The sequence below is a fragment of the Cannabis sativa genome, chromosome 6 (genome assembly GCF_029168945.1).
Source record: "Cannabis sativa cultivar Pink pepper isolate KNU-18-1 chromosome 6, ASM2916894v1, whole genome shotgun sequence".
In the NCBI taxonomy this organism is placed as follows: domain Eukaryota; kingdom Viridiplantae; phylum Streptophyta; class Magnoliopsida; order Rosales; family Cannabaceae; genus Cannabis; species Cannabis sativa.
In genome coordinates, this window is record NC_083606.1 from 55003029 (window position 1) to 55020302 (window position 17274).

Below are 17274 nucleotides of genomic sequence, written 5' to 3' on the forward strand. Positions count from 1 at the left end.
GTTACTTTTGTGGATGATCATTCTCGTTTAACTTGGTTATATTTAATGAAAAATCGTTCTGAGTTGTTTTCTATATTCTGTGCTTTTTGTGCTGAGATTCAAACTCAATTTAATGTATCTATTTGTACTTTGAGAAGTGATAATGCCAAAGAATACATGTCTGCTCAATTTTAATCTTATATGACCTTTAATGGCATGCTTCATGAAACTTCTTGTGTTGATACAGCACCTCAGAATGGTGTTGCAGAACGTAAAAACAGACATCTTCTTGAAACTGCACGTGCTCTCTTGTTTCAAATGAAAGTCCCTAAACCTTTTTGGGCCGATGCAGTTTCCACGGCATGCTTTCTTATTAATTGCATGCCCTCCTCTGTTCTTAATGGTGAAATGCCCTCCTCCGCGAGTATTTGGTAGTGTTTGTTTTGCTCGCGATGTCCGTCCATCTGTCACCAAATTAGACCCTAAGGCACTAAAGTGTGTCTTTCTTGGTTATTCTCGTCTTCAGAAAGGGTATAGGTGTTACTGTCCTGATCTCAACAAATATCTTGTTTCTATTGATGTTACTTTTGTAGAAAATACACCTTATTTTTCATCTTCCACTACTTCTACTAGTCAGGGGGAGGATGATGATTTGTTGGTTTATTCTGTCACATCCTATGCGCCTGCTCCATGTTCTGGCGGGTCTCTTGTTCCTTCACCTGCCTCGGTCGTCACCCCCACAATGTCTACACCTCCACCACCTCCACCACCTCTACCACCTCCACCACTCCCTCGGCCTCCTATAGTGTACACCAGGCGCCCCCCTCCTCCACCTCCTGTTTCATGTCCTGCACCTGCATCTTCGTCATCAGATCTGGACATCTCAGATGATCTTCCCATTGCACTACGTAAAGGTAAACGCCAATGTACTTTTCCTATTACTTCTTTTGTGTCTTATAATCATCTCTCCTCTTCTTCTTGTTCTTTTATTGCTTCTCTTGATTCTATCACTATTCCTAAAACTGTTCGAGAAACGATGTCTCATCTTGGTTGGCTTGCTGCAATGATAGAAGAGATGAATGCTTTGGTTGCGAATGGTACTTGGGTCTTGGTTGATTTACCTTCCGGAAAACAGCCCATCGGGTGTAAATGGGTGTTCACGGTTAAATTCAATCCAGACGGCACAGTTGCTCGCTTAAAGGCCCATCTTGTTGCCAAGGGTTATGCTCAAACCTATGGAGTGGACTATTGTGATACTTTTTCTCCTGTTGCTAAACTCACATCTGTCCGACTGTTCATTTCCATGGCAGCTACTCATCATTGGCCTTTGCATCAGCTTGATATTAAAAATGCTTTTCTTCATGGAGATCTTGAGGAAGAAGTATATATGGAGCAACCTCCTGGGTTTGTTGCTCAGGGGGAGTTAGGGCGAGTTTGTCATCTTCGCAAATCTTTATATGGATTGTGTAGAAAATAGTGATTCGAATTGTGTGTATATTTCATAGAATAGTACATATTTATATACAAAGCTAGGAGACTAGGAAATAGGAAACTACCAACAAAATAGGAAACTACTAAATACAAGTTACCCTAATTCTTTTACACCTAATATACAGCTAATATTCTAACACTCCCCCTCAAGCTGGAGCATAGATGTTAATCATGCCCAGCTTGTTACAAAGATAGTCTATCCGCACCCCATTCAAAGCTTTTGTAAAAATATCTCCTAGTTGTTCTCCGGTTTTCACATATCCTGTGGAGATCAGACCTTGTTGAATTTTCTCACGAACAAAATGACAATCGATCTCAATGTGCTTAGTTCGCTCGTGGAATACGGGATTCGAGGCAATATGAAGAGCAGCTTGATTATCACACCATAATTTTGCTGGAATAGAAGTCTTAAACCCGAATTCAGTCAAAAGCTGATAAATCCATATTACCTCACACACGGACTGGGCCATAGCTCTATATTCTGATTCAGCACTGGATCTAGATACAACATTTTGTTTCTTACTCTTCCAAGAGACCAGATTGCCCCCAACAAATACACAATATCCTGAAGTGGATCGTCTATCTACCTTGGAGCACACTTGATACGCATCAGAAAAACACTCAATCTGGGTATGTCCATGATCCTTGTAAACTATACCTCGTCCTGGTGCTCCTTTTAAGTAACATAAAATTTGTTCTAATGCTGCCCAATGATGAATTGTTGGGGAAGACATGAACTGACTGATAACACTAACTGGAAATGCAATATCTGGACGAGTCACAGTTAAATAATTCAACTTTCCAACTAACCTGCGATATTTCTCAGGATCTTCAAATGGTTTCCCATCACGTGTAAGATGCACAGCTGGATTCATTGGAGCATTGCAAGGTTTTGATCCCAATTTCCCTGTCTCAGTTAGCAAATCAAGTACATACTTTCTTTGAGACAGAAAAATACCTTGTTTACTCCGAGTAACTTCAATCCCCAAGAAATACTTGAGTTCCCCTAAATCTTTCGTGTTAAACTGGGTGTGAATGAAAGACTTAAGGGATGAGATGCCTTCAGTATCATTTCCAGTAATAACGATGTCATCAACATACACCACTAACAAAATGATACCAACAGTTGATCTTTTATAAAACACAGAATGATCTGACTACTTTTCAACAAACCAAACTTCTCAACGACGACTAAATTTACCAAACCAAGCACGAGGGCTTTGTTTCAATCCATATAAAGATTTGCGAAGATGACAAACTCGCCCTAACTCCCCCTGAGCAACAAACCCAGGAGGTTGCTCCATATATACTTCTTCCTCAAGATCTCCATGAAGAAAAGCATTTTTAATATCAAGCTGATGCAAAGGCCAATGATGAGTAGCTGCCATGGAAATGAACGGTCGAACGGATGTGAGTTTAGCAACGAGGAGAAAAAGTATCACAATAGTCCACTCCATAGGTTTGAGCATAACCTTTGGCAACAAGACGGGCCTTTAAGCGAGCAAGCGTGCCGTCTGGATTGAATTTAACCGTGAACACCCATGTACACCCGATGGCACTCGTTTTCCGAAGGTAAATCAACCAAGACCCAAGTACCATTCGCAACCAAAGCATTCATCTCTTCTATCATTGCGGCAAGCCAACCGGGATGAGACATCGCTTCTCGAACAGTTTTAGGAATAGTGATAGAATCAAGAGAAGCAATAAAAGAACAAGAAGAAGAGGAGAGATGATTATAAGACACAAAAGAAGTAATAGGAAAAGTACATTGACGTTTACCTTTACGTAGTGCAATGGGAAGATCATCTGAGATGTCCAGATCTGATGACGAAGATGCGGGTGCGGGACATGAAACGGGAGGTGGAGGAGGGGGCGCACGGTGTACACTATAGGAGGTCGAGGGAGTGGTGGAGGTGGTAGAGGTGGTGGAGGTGGTGGAGGTGTAGACATTGTGGGGGTGACGACCGAGGCAGGTGAAGGAACACGAGACCCGCCGTAACATGGAGCAGCGCATAGGATGTGACAGAATAAACCAACAAATCATCATCCTCCCCCGACTAGTAGAAGTAGTGGAAGATGAAAAATAAGGTGTATTTTCTACAAAAGTAACATCAATAGACACAAGATATTTGTTGAGATCGGGACAATAACACCTATACCCTTTACGAAGACGAGAATAACCAAGAAAGACACACTTTAGTGCCTTAGGGTCTAATTTGGTGACGGATGGACGGACATCGCGAGCAAAACAAACACTACCAAATACTCGCGGAGCAACCGGAAATAATGACTTATTAGGAAAAAGAATTTTAAATGGAATTTCACCATTAAGAACGAAGAGGGCATGCGATTAATAAGAAAGCATGCCGTGGAAACCGCATCGGCCCAAAAAGGTTTAGGGACTTTCATTTGAAACAAGAGAGCACGTGCGGTTTTCAAGAAGATGTCCGTTTTTACGTTCGCAACACCATTCTGAGGTGCCGTATCAACACAAGAAGTTTCATGAAGCATGCCATTAGAGGTCATATAAGATTGAAATTGAGCAGACATGTACTCTTTGGCATTATCACTTCTCAAAGTACGAATAGATACATTAAATTGAGTTTGAATCTCAAAGCACAAAAAGCACGAATATAGAAAACAACTCGTAACGATTTTTCATTAAATATAACCAAGTTAAACGAGAATGATCATCCACAAAAGTAACAAAATACCCGAATCCGGGTTGAGACAAAATAGGAGAAGGACCCCAAACATCGAATGAACTAACTCAAAAGGAACACTAGCACGTTTATTGACACGTGGACTCAAACTAACACGATGATGTTTGGCAAACTGACATGACTCACATTCTAACGAAGATAAACTACTATATTGGGGACACAGTTTCTTGAGCAAAGGAAGGGATGGATGACCTAAACGACAATGAGCCTCAAAAGCGGAAGCAACACTCGAACAAGCAATAGCGGTTGGCGGAAGTGGGTCGAGAACATACAAGCCACCGCATTCATGTCCTTTACCAATAATCTTCTTCGTCATAAGATCCCGAAACAAACAATGATCGGGAAAGAATGAGATGCAACAATTTAGATTACGAGTGAGTTGACTAACGTAAAGCAAATTAAAGGACAAATCGGTGTAAATGTAAGACCGATGATAAAGATAGCATAGGTGTAGGAACAATAGTGCCGGATCCAAGAACGAAGGCCGTTGACCCATCGGCTAAGGTGACAACGAAGTGGGACCGTGAGGCTGAAAAGTGGAAAAGAGACGGAATTACTCCGTCATATGATACGTGGCACCGTAATCAATGACCCATTTTGAGGATTTGGAAAGAAGGCGGGCATTAGAGTTACTGAATCGGCAATCGCGATGACGAGAAGAAGATGAAGACTTAAGTGTTTCACGATACCTTGAGAACTTGGCAAATTCATCGGCGAAATAAGGACCGATTTGTCAGATGCATCACTAGTGCTTGCAATATTGGCAGAGTGTTGTTGTCGATTCTTAAATTGTAACTTCCTACACTCAAACTTGGTGTGGCCTGGTTTCTTACAATAATTGCACATGATGCTCCCGTAATTTGGTGTGCGGTTATCGGGTCCTTGTGAATTACCTCCTTTAAATCCACTTGGAGTAGAGTTTCTTTCCGTGCGAATTATTACGACTCACCAAGGCGCTATTCGGAGGAGTTGAAGAGGTAGTCTCGTGCGAAGAACACGAGTAAACACATCTTGTAAAGAGGAGACATCAGAACCAGAGAGAACTTGTGACTTTGCGAGTCAAATTCGGATGAGAGTCCCGCAAGAAAACTCATAATAGCCATCCGTTCTCGTTGGCGCTGTTGAACTTTTACATCAGGACTAAACGGTAATAGCACATTAAGTTCTTCATATGTTTTCTTGAAAGCCATAAAATAATTCATAAGAGACTTATCTTGTTTCTCCGCGCGATAAAAAGCTTTGCAAACATCATACATGCGAGATATGTTGTCTTTGCCAGAATACAAAAACTCCAAGTAACCCATTAGTTCTTTAACCAATTCACAATGATTAATCAAACTAATTACCTCAATATCGATAGAATTTCGAATTTGAAGGAACAAGCGAGCATCCTCACGGAGCCATATTTTCCTTGAATCGTTTGTTTCTTCAGGAGGATCGTCAGTCAAGTGATCATCTTTGTCAATACTCCTCAAATACAGTCGAATCGTCTTACTCCATTCCAAATAATTCGAACCAATCAACTTATGATCCGTGATTTTAGACATTACGGGAACAACATCAGAAACAACAACTGATTTTGAATCTGATCTTATCTCTGCCATAATCTCAAAAGCAAACACAAAGACAGAGAAAAAGAACAAAAAAAACACCAAAGAATGAACACCCAAACACGAAGAAGACAAACAAATACCGAATTACAACCTAGAACAGATGCGAGTGGGCTTAGAAGAACCCAGTGAAGAATCGGCAACAGAACGCCGTCGAAGGCGCCGTCACACGCGCCTCCACGCGCCGGCGCGTGAGCCCCACGCGCAGAAGCTTCAGGCGGCGCGTGAGCCCCACGCGCGAGGAATCCGGCGACCGGACTTCGGGGGTTGGTAGATCGGCGGCTGGGCAGTCCTCCTATGTGGGCGGTGAGAAACAATGTTCACTCCAAATAGGATTTTCGAAAAAACAACCCTAAACTCAAACCCTAATTTTTTTTTTTTTTTTTTTTTTTTTCAGAACCCTAATTTCGAATTTCGAATTTTGAATCACAATACTCTGATACCATGTAGAAAATAGTGATTCGAATTGTGTGTATATTTCATAGAATAGTACATATTTATATACAAAGCTAGGAGACTAGGAAATAGGAAACTACCAACAAAATAGGAAACTACTAAATACAAGTTACCCTAATTCTTTTACACCTAATATACAGCTAATATTCTAACAGATTGAAACAAAGCCCTCGTGCTTGGTTTGGTAAATTTAGTTAGGCTGTTGAGAAGTTTGGTTTGTTGAAAAGTAAGTCAGATCATTCTGTGTTTTATAAAAGATCAACTGTTGGTATCATTTTGTTAGTGGTGTATGTTGATGACATCGTTATTACTGGAAATAATACTGAAGGCATCTCATCCCTTAAGTCTTTCATTCACACCCAGTTTAACACGAAAGATTTAGGGGAACTCAAGTATTTCTTAGGGATTGAAGTTACTCGGAGTAAACAAGGTATTTTTCTGTCTCAAAGAAAGTATGTACTTGATTTGCTAACTGAGACAGGGAAATTGGGATCAAAACCTTGCAATGCTCCAATGAATCCAGCTGTGCATCTTACACGTGATGGGAAACCATTTGAAGATCCTGAGAAATATCGCAGGTTAGTTGGAAAGTTGAATTATTTAACTGTGACTCGTCCAGATATTGCATTTCCAGTTAGTGTTATCAGTCAGTTCATGTCTTCCCCAACAATTCATCATTGGGCAGCATTAGAACAAATTTTATGTTACTTAAAAGGAGCACCAGGACGAGGTATAGTTTACAAGGATCATGGACATACCCAGATTGAGTGTTTTTCGATGCGATTGGGCGGTGCAAGGTAGATAGGCGATCCACTTCAGGATATTGTGTATTTGTTGGGGGCAATGCGGTCTCTTGGAAGAGTAAGAAACAAAATGTTGTATCTAGATCCGATCTTTGAATCAGAATATAGAGCTATGGCCCAGTCCGTGTGTGAGGTAATATGGATTTATCAGTTTTTGACTGAATTCGGGTTTAAGACTTCTATTCCAGCAAAATTATGGTGTGATAATCAAGCTGCTCTTCATATTGCCTCGAATCCCGTATTCCACGAGCGAACTAAGCACATTGAGATTGATTGTCATTATGTTCGTGAGAAAATTCAACAAGGTTTGATCTCCACAGGATATGTGAAGACCGGAGAACAACTAGGAGATATTTTTACAAAGGCTTTGAATGGGGTGCGGGTCGATTATCTTTGTAACAAGCTGGGCATGATTAACATCTATGTTCCAGCTTGAGGGGGAGTGTTAGATATTAGCTGTAAAAGAATTAGATGTTTAGTAGATATTTAGTAGTTTCTTATTTTTTTGGTAGTTTCCCTTTTATGTCTCCTAACTCTGTATATAAATATGTATTATTCTATAAAATCAATACACAATTCGAATCACTATTTTCTACACAAACAAAAATCAGTATTTTAAGAACTGATAATGGAACAGAATACTTTAATCACATCTTGGGAAATTTTTTTAAAAGAAAAAGGTATTTTGCATCAATCTACATGTCCTGATACTCCCGAACAAAATGGAATAGCAGAAAGAAAGAATAAACACTTGTTAGAAGTAGCTCGTGCCATGATGTTTTATATGAATGTTTCAAAATATTTATGGGGGGACGCTGTTCTTACTGCATCTTATTTGATAAATAGAATGCCTACTAAAGTTTTACATTACACTACTCTTTTGAAATGTTTCAAAAAATTCTTTCCTACTTCTAGAATTAATTCAGATTTACCATTGAAGATTTTTGGGAGTACTGTTTTTGTTCATCTTCCAAAAAGGTCTAGATCTAAGTTAGATCCTAGAGCTGAAAAATGTATTTTCTTAGGCTATCCTCCAAATAAAAAAGGATATAAATGTTTTAATCCTATCTCTAAACGCATCTATATTACTATGGATGTATCTTTTGCTGAAAATAGTCCTTATTTCTCAAAGAATTTTGTTCAGGGGGAGAATTCAGTGGTACAAGATTTTTGGGAACTTGTTGAACCTTTACCTAAGACTATTCTTGATGTTTCTCTTGAGAAAACTCAACCTACATCTATTGAATCAGAATCTGGTCTTGGTTTATCAGAAACAGAAATGCTACGATTGATTAAAAATCGTAATGTTCTTGAGCCTGTGGTTTATTCAAGGAAGAACATCTGGGAAAGAAGTAGAGACCATCCAATCATCCCTGCACAAGACCAAATGGAAGCCCCGAACAATGGTTCTTCAAGTACCCCAGGTAATTCTTCTTCTATTCCTAGTTCTTCTCTGTCTCCAAGTAATATTTTGTCTTCACAATCTGTTTCAAGCCCTACATCTGAAACTCTAGATCTTCCTATTGCTCTTAGAAAAGGAACTCGTGCTTGTACAAAGCATCCAATTGCCAAATACATCTCGTACAATCACCTATCAGATAACTATAGAGCATTTATTACTAATATTTCTGAACTTGTTGTGCCTAGAAGTATACAGGAGGCACTAGATGAACCGAGATGGAAGTTGGCAGTGGATGAAGAGATGGATGCTTTGATAAAGAATGGGACTTGGGAGATTGTAATGTTACCGAGGGACAAGAAGATTGTAGGGTGTAAATGGGTGTTCACAGTAAAATTTAAAGCTGGTGGAAGTATTGAGAGGTTTAAAGCGAGGCTTGTGGCCAAAGGCTTTACTCAAACCTATGGAATAGATTATCAAGAGACTTTTGCACCTGTTGCAAAAATTAATTCTATACGGATTCTACTATCTTTGGCAGTTAACTATAATTGGCCTTTGAACCAGTTAGACGTGAAGAATGCTTTTCTTAATGGAGACCTTGAAGAGGAAGTGTATATGAGTGTCCCACCAGGTTTCGAAAAAAAGTTTGGAGTTGGAAAAGTGTGTAAATTGAAGAAATCCTTGTATGGTCTTAAACAGTCCCCTAGAGCTTGGTTTGAACGCTTTGGTAAGGTTTTGAAGAGGTTTGGTTACACTCAAAGTCAAGCAGATCACACTATGTTCTACAAACATTCAGAGGAAGGAAAGGTGGCTATTTTAATTGTGTATGTAGATGATATTGTGATAACTGGGGATGACATTGATGAACAAGAGAGATTAAAAAGAAGACTTGGTGAGGAATTCGAAATTAAAGACTTGGGTCCTTTGAAATACTTCCTTGGAATGGAATTTGCAAGGTCCAAAGAAGGCATTTTTGTAAGTCAGCGTAAGTATGTGCTTGATTTACTTAATGAGACAGGTATGATGGGTTGCAAACCTGCTGAAACACCTAGTGAACCTAATGTTAAACTACAGGCTGTTGAAGACTTGAAAAGTGTGAAGGACAAAGAGCTTTATCAAAGATTAGTTGGGAGACTGCTTTATTTGTCTCATACACGACCTGACATAGCTTTCTCAGTGAGTATGGTAAGTCAGTTCATGCATTCACCTGGTTCAAGGCATTTTGATGCAGTCTATAGGATTCTAAGGTATCTAAAGGGAACACCGGGTAAAGGCCTCTTGTTTAGACCTCGAGGGCATCTAGAGATTGAAGCCTACACTGATGCAGATTGGGCTGGAAGCACTGTAGATAGAAGATCTACATCAGGCTACTGTTCATATGTTGGAGGTAATTTGGTCACTTGGCGAAGCAAGAAACAAAGTGTGGTGGCTAGAAGCAGTGCTGAAGCTGAATTTAGATCTGTCGCTCATGGAATTTGTGAAATTATTTGGATAAAAAGGCTGCTTGAAGAGCTGAAGTCATCACAATCATCTCCTATGAAGTTATATTGTGACAACAAGGCAGCAATTGCAATTGCTCATAATCCTGTACTTCATGATCGCACAAAGCATGTTGAAGTAGATAAGCTTTTTATTAAGGAGAAAATTGAGAGCGGTCAAGTGTGTATGCCTTATGTTTCTAGTGAAGATCAGGTGGCGGATATTTTCACAAAAGGATTGTGTAAAAAACAATTTGATTTTCTGACTAGCAAGCTGGCTATGGAGAACATTTTTAGCCCAGCTTGAGGGGGAGTGTTGGAAAATCAGCTTTCCTAAATTATTATTATTATTCAGTATAGCTGTATAATAATAATTCTGTTTTTATTGTACCATATTTTTAGGGAATTAGTTTAGGGATTCATTGTATCTTTATTATTTGATATGTTTCTCTTTATAGACTTATTGTACATGTTATATATACTGCTTTATATCAGAAATAATATAACACAGAAAAAATATTTTTCCCTAAATTTGTCAACTCTCCATCACTCGTAAGGTGCACAACAGGATTCATTGAGTACTATAAGAATTTGCTCCTAATTTTCCTGTTTAAGTTAACAAATTAAATACATACTTCTTTTGAAATAAGTACATTGGACCAAACCAAAAAACCAAGGTAGATTCACAACAAAACACTAGACCAAACTTTGAGAACCACTAATTTGCAAAAGAGGTTGGCAAAACACGAGCACCAAATGATCAGAAAACCCGAGACAAATTACCTGACGTAAGACGACCACCGGAGATGGCTCCGCGCGCTCTCATGCACCGACGCACGGGAAGAGAGATAGAGATTTGTGGCTGTGCGTGGGGCCCATGTGTGGGGTGGCTACCGGATTTTGGGGTTTGGAAGATCGACAGCTGGGGAATCTCCTAGTATGGGCAGTGTGGAATAGAGGACTAGCAGAAATAGGGTTTCCCAGAAGAACCCTTAAAAAGGACAACCTAATTTATGTTTTTTTTTCAACAAACCCAAAGAACCCTAATCTTGACACAAATTTTGAATTTTGTAAGCCTAATTGGCTTTGATACCATGTAGAAAATGGTGAAAGAATTGTGTTTTTTATTCATGTAAATAACACATTTATACAACAGAAACTAAACTAGAAAAATAGGAGAGAAATTAGGAAATAAAACATTTATAATTAACCTAAGTTTCTAGCTAATTTATAGCTAATATTTGAACAGTATTCAACAATCACTGATGGTTAATGTTGTGTTCTAGCATTTCAAAAAGAAAGTTGCAAACTTTTGTTCCTTATATCACAAATATGTGCCACAATGCACTAGCGTAGAGAAACCATATTAAGGCATGTTAGGCTGCTTTCTATGGTGTTAATTATTATTCATTCTTTACCACTATCACAATCTCTTTGTTGTTTTTCATCCTTTGTAAACAGTTTCAATGCAATGGAAAAACGTATTCTCCGGAAGCGGACTTTACATATTGTCGAATCTCAATGGTTGGATGACTGTGCTGCAAGTGAACAAAGATTGCCAGAAGAAACATATAGCTTAAAGCATATGTTGGAGCAACAGAATGATGAAAACTGGTGAGTTTGAAATAAAATTCCAAGCAAACTCCTTTGAATTTAGTGAAACTGGCAAATTATTCTTCACTTTTTCTTTTGTTCCTTGGCAATCAAGTCCTTTATTTAAAAAAGTTTATTTAAGATTTTTGACTCCCCGAACTATGATATATGTATTATTGTGTCTCTTGAACTTTTTAAGCCGTTACAAATAATCTCTGAATTATTCAGAATATTGTAAATTAGTCCTTTGAAGTTTATGGCTGCTTAGCAAATTGCCAGCCACATATATAATTTAACATTAAAAAAAAAATTAAGCAGTTTTAAAAAATCATTAAACTAAAAATCAATTAATGATCATGAAGATTAAATAAAACTAAATTTAAAAATTTTTATAGTATTTTTTTAAATTAATTACATATGTGTACTGATGTGGCAATTGGCTAAACAACCATATCATCGTTTTATTTGCCACGTGTGATATGATAGAATGACTAATTTATAATATTAGGCTGAAAAATTTAGGAGATATAATAATATATAGTTCATAATCCAAAGGCAAAAATTGTGAATAGCCATTAAAAAATACCAAATAATTTTGAATTAATAAATTTGTAACTTTTCTTAGCACAAATTTACAATATTAATCTTTGAACTTATCGTCAATTAGCATCGTTCTCTTTCAGGTATTGAATGGGGAGCGGTTGTACTACTGTTTACTTTTACTTGACTCCTGTTAGTGGGGTGTGCCTTTGGGTATTTTACTTAAAGGTGTTTTTAAACATAAGTTGTCAAGCATTAACATGTTTAAGAAAAATTTCGTGGTGAGAAAAAAAAAATCTATATTTTAAGAGTTCAAGTCATTGCCTGAATCTATATGGGGCTCATAATGGTGGGAAGTGTCAAGGAAAAAGGAGGATTCTAGATGTAAAATAGAAAAAATATCAAATATCTGCAATGTCTTTCTGTTATGTGAATGCTTACATTTTTTTTTTCTTGTAATTCCTGACTAATATTGATTTTCTTTTTTTTCTTGGTTCTCTCACAAGCGAATATGACATGGATTTGGAGTTGGATCCTGTGGAGAATCAGGCTTTGTCATGTTCCTCTAAAGAAGATGAAATTGATAGGAGAGACGACAATGATGCCCCGAAAAACACTGAAGTCTTGACAACACTTGAATCTAGTAGGAAACGTGGAAGATTTGCTGGCAAAAGCATAGATAAAAGGAAACCAGTACCTAAGAAAGCTCGAAGAACACGACCACATATTGGAAATAAGCCTGCTAAAATATCTGGTAATGAATCAGATAGTGTTTCTCATGAAGAAAACATATTGAAAGAAGAGAACAAACAAATGATGGAAGATGATAAGAAAAGTTCACATATTAATAAAGCAAGAGCAGGACCCAATAAAGTTCGAAGAACACGTGCACGCACTGGAAAAAGGCCTGCTAAATTATCTTGCAATGAATCAGATGATGATGTTTCTCATGAGGTAAACTCAGTCAAAGAGGAGAGCAAACAAATGGAGCAAACTCATGAACTGATTCATAAAAGTGAGAGGGTAGAAGAGCCTCAATCAGCAGTTGAACTGAAAGAGATTAAGCAAGGTGAAGAAAGTTTTAGACATGAAGAGTGGTTCAACAAAGTTCCTGAATATGAAATGACTGAGAAGTTTAGTTGTGAAAACATTCCACAGCAGAAGCTGGAAGTTCTGACTGATCCTGTTCATGCCATGTTGTTGGACATGATTCCAAGTCTTGGAAAGCCGAAAAGTGCAACTACTACTACTAATTTAAGAATTGAAGATGATAAACCACCGATGGACATAAATGCAGCACCGATTACTAGTAAATTAAGGATTGAAGATGATAAGCGGCTGATGGATGTAAATGCTGCAATGCCGCCAGCAGAGCCTAAAAGGAAGAAAGTTAGCTACAGGGATCTAGCTAGTGAGCTGCTTAAGGATTGATAGCTTTTACTTTTGGTACTCTTTTGTTGTAACTTGCTTTAAAAAATTGAAAAGATTGGCAAATTAAGGTTTCATAATAAATATTAAATCCATGATTTATTTTTTAGTTAATCTCTCCACTCTTGATATTGTTTTTTTTTTTTAAATTAAAAAAGTAGTCCTAAACAGAGGAGAAAAGGAACAGAACAATCACAAGAGAGGAGATAGAAAGCACATAGGAGAGGAAAGAAAGGAAGTGAAGAACAAAAATTATAGATCTTGTATTTATGTGCAAACCGAAGAGATTAAACTCATTGTGTGTACTAATCCGATGGGGTTCAATTGTGTTTTAGATATGCTCGTTGATATCGCTCACTCCATGATTAAAGTAATATCTTGTATGTTTTAAATAGAACTCAATATTCTTTTTGGTCAATTATTCATGCTAATTAAAAAAAATGTAACACAATTCTTGTATTTAATCGATCTTTGTTCGTAATTTGTTAAATATAAGCCTCATTTTCTAACTCAGAAAAGTTTTATATGTTGAACCTTATTGCAAGAGTAACAATGACATGATAATACGAGAACAAGCCTTCAAAGCAACTAGAGTCTAGAATAGTGACCTTCAGTTTTCAAATTGTACTCATTTTTGTCCAACCAATTTGTTATATCTAATTTTTGTAAAAAAATAAATTGACTACTCTTGTACAAGGATCTACGACCTAGGAGTACATTCAAAACATTCAAGTCAACCTTGCGACATTGACTAAGACTTACAAATGCCAAACAAGTAAAGACATCTTATTTGAGGGTCCCATGACACCTCAAGGAGACTTGAAAACATTGACCAACTATTTGGTACCGGGGCCCACACACCTTAGTGTGGCCAACATAGGGTTTATTGGCCTGTGCAAGTGTTTTCATCCTAGAGACCTCAATCCGACAAAAAAACTAACAAGAACTTGACTTATTTAGGCCTAAAATGATTAAAACTTGAACTTAAAGTTAAGATTGCACAAGAGGTCCATCTCATAGTGCATGGTCGACCTATGCCATCTTTGAGCACAAAAAGATGGTACATGTCTCTACTCTTAAAACACCAAAGGAGATTTGTCAAAATATGTTCCTCCAACATCAAGGTACCTAATACAAGTGAGAAAAGTTACCAAAGGGTGTGTAACCCCCATGGCCGGCCACTGCCATCTTTGTGTCCCAAAAGATGGCAGTGCTCTCTCCTACCAATTGGCTAATAACTAATGTGGCCAAAGTGTATTTTCAATATCAAGGCACCAAATACAAGTGACAAAAGTCACCAAAGGTGTGTAACTCCCATGGTCGACCACTGCCATCTTTATGTCCCAAAAGATGGCAGTGCTCTTTCCTACCAATTCGTCAAGAACTAATGTAGCCAAAGTATTTTCTTAGCATTCATAGGACTAAAATAAGCAAGAAACACCATCAAGGGCTTCCGAAATGCCCTAGTCGACCACTGACATATTTTGGTACCAAAAGATGGTGCAGGTCTCCTATTAGGGTTTTAGACGTCGAAATGAGATTTTGGAGTCCCAAGACCTCAAAAATATGATTCACCATAAGAAAATAAGTGAAAACACACCTCGAGGTGTTCGGGAACATGCACATTCGACCTGTACCATAATAAGGTGATACAGATCATGATGACATGGCACAGGTCTAATTTGGAGCTGAAAAATACATACTGCCCTTCGGTAAAACAAGCATAACTCTTTCATTTTTTCATCCAAATGACAATTCAACTTGCATTGGAAATATCTTTTCAAGACAGATTGAAGTGTGTCTCATGGTCATAGCTCAATTCTAAAGTGTGTGACTTGGTTGCAAGATATGATTGAAAATTAATTAGTTTTATTAAGTGTGAACTATTATGGGATGTTAGGAGAGCTATGCCACAACCCATGTTGCATCATGACGAGAAGTGTCACCCCAAAACACTTCTCTCCCATGAGAGAATTTCTAGCTGAGAGGTGACATCTTTTGTCACTCATCTCCAATTTTGCATTTCTAAAGCGCAATGCCACATAAGCAAGTTTAAGACTAGGGAAATAACCAACTTCTACAATAATCCCAATATTTGTGGGATATTTGACTAAGAATAAGAGATATTTTCATAGATAGTTATTTATTCCTATTTTAATTCATTATTTAGAATGAGATGCGAGATTTAAAATTGAGACACCCCGACATGAGGGGATTACTAACAAACCTTAGGAAATTGTTGAAAATATTAACCAACCATTTGGTACCGGTGCCCACACACCCAAGTGTGCCCAGCCTAGGGTTTATGGGCCCGCGAAACATCTTTATCCTAGAGACTTCAATCCGATAAGGAAACCAACAAGGACTTGACTTATTTAGGTCTAAAATGACTAAACTTGAACTTAAATTCAAGATTGCAAGTGCATGGCTGATCTGTTCCATCTTTGGGCACAGAAATGGCACATGTCTATACTCTCAAAACACCAAAGGAGATTTGTCAAAATGTGTTCCTCCAACGTCAAGGTACCAAATACAAGTGAGAAAAGTCACCAAAGGTTGTATAACCCCCATGGTTGACCACCCTCTCTCCTACCAATTGGCCAAGAACTAATGTGGCCAAAGTGTATTTCCAACATAAAGTACCAAATACAAGTGAGAAAAGTAACCGAAGGATGTGTAACTCCCATGGCCGACCACTACCATCTTTGTGTCCCAAAAGATGGCAGTGCTCTCTCCTACTAATTGGCCAAGAACTAATGTGTCCAAAGTATTTTTCTAGCATCTATATGAATGAAATAAGCAAGAAACACCATCAACAGGTTCCCACATGCCCTAGCCGACCACTGGCATCTTTTGGTACCAAAAGATGGCACAAGTCCCTTATTAGGGTTTTAGACGTCAAAATGAGGTTTTGGGTTCCTAAGACCTCCAAAATATGATTCACCATCAAAAAAATAAGTCAAAATACACCCCAAGGTGTCCGAGAACATGCACGGTTGACCTGTACCATAATAAGGTGATACAGATCATGATGACATGGAACAGGTCAGATTTTGAGCTAAAAAGTACATACTTCCCTTCGGTAAAATAAGCATAACTCTCTCATTTTTTTATCCAAATGACTTGGTTAAACTTTCATTGGAAAGACCTTTTCAAGATGAATCTAAGTGTGTCTCATGTTCATAATTTACTCAAGAATTAATTGGTTTTATTAAGTGTGAATTATAATGGGATGTTGGGAGAGCTATGGCACAACCCATGTGGCATAATCATCGTGAAGTGCCATCCCAAAACACTTCTCTCCCATTGAGAGTATTTCTAGCCGAGAGGTGACATCATTTATCACTCTCCAATTTTGCATTTTCAAAGCGGAATGCCACATAAGCAAGTTTAAGACAAGGGAAATAACAAACTTCAACAACAATCTCAATGTTGGGTCTCCCACGAGCCTTGTGCTCATAAGTCTTGATACAGATTTCACCAAGACATTTCTTTGGTACAAATTATACACACACTCTTTAGAAAATAACCCTAGCGTGTTGGATCTAATTAATAAAAATAAAGTAGATGTAGCCCCATTACCATGGCGACATGGGGGTGAACTACTATAAATCCATGGTGTCCTTTTTTATTTATTGCAATTGTATTTAGCCAAATTAGTTCATCGCAGTCCTCTTATGTTTTACAATCTTCTTAGATCAGTTGACGAAAAACTGCGTCAACACAATTAAAATTAGATTTTTATTTTTAAAAAAAAAACTTAAAAAGTTTTTG

General features: G+C 37.9%; 1 protein-coding gene across 1 annotated transcript in view; it reads left to right on the top strand.

The window, feature by feature from the left end:
* Positions 1-13614, top strand: part of LOC115725017 (DNA ligase 4) — a 43974-nt gene extending 30360 nt beyond the window's left edge. Inside the window, exons 26-27 of the mRNA XM_030654418.2 lie at positions 11401-11553; positions 12579-13614. Coding sequence (XP_030510278.1) covers positions 11401-11553; positions 12579-13503 — 1078 coding nt within the window. The 3' untranslated portion in view covers positions 13504-13614. The remainder of the gene's footprint in view (positions 1-11400; positions 11554-12578) is intronic.
* Positions 13615-17274: the final 3660 nt, after the last annotated feature.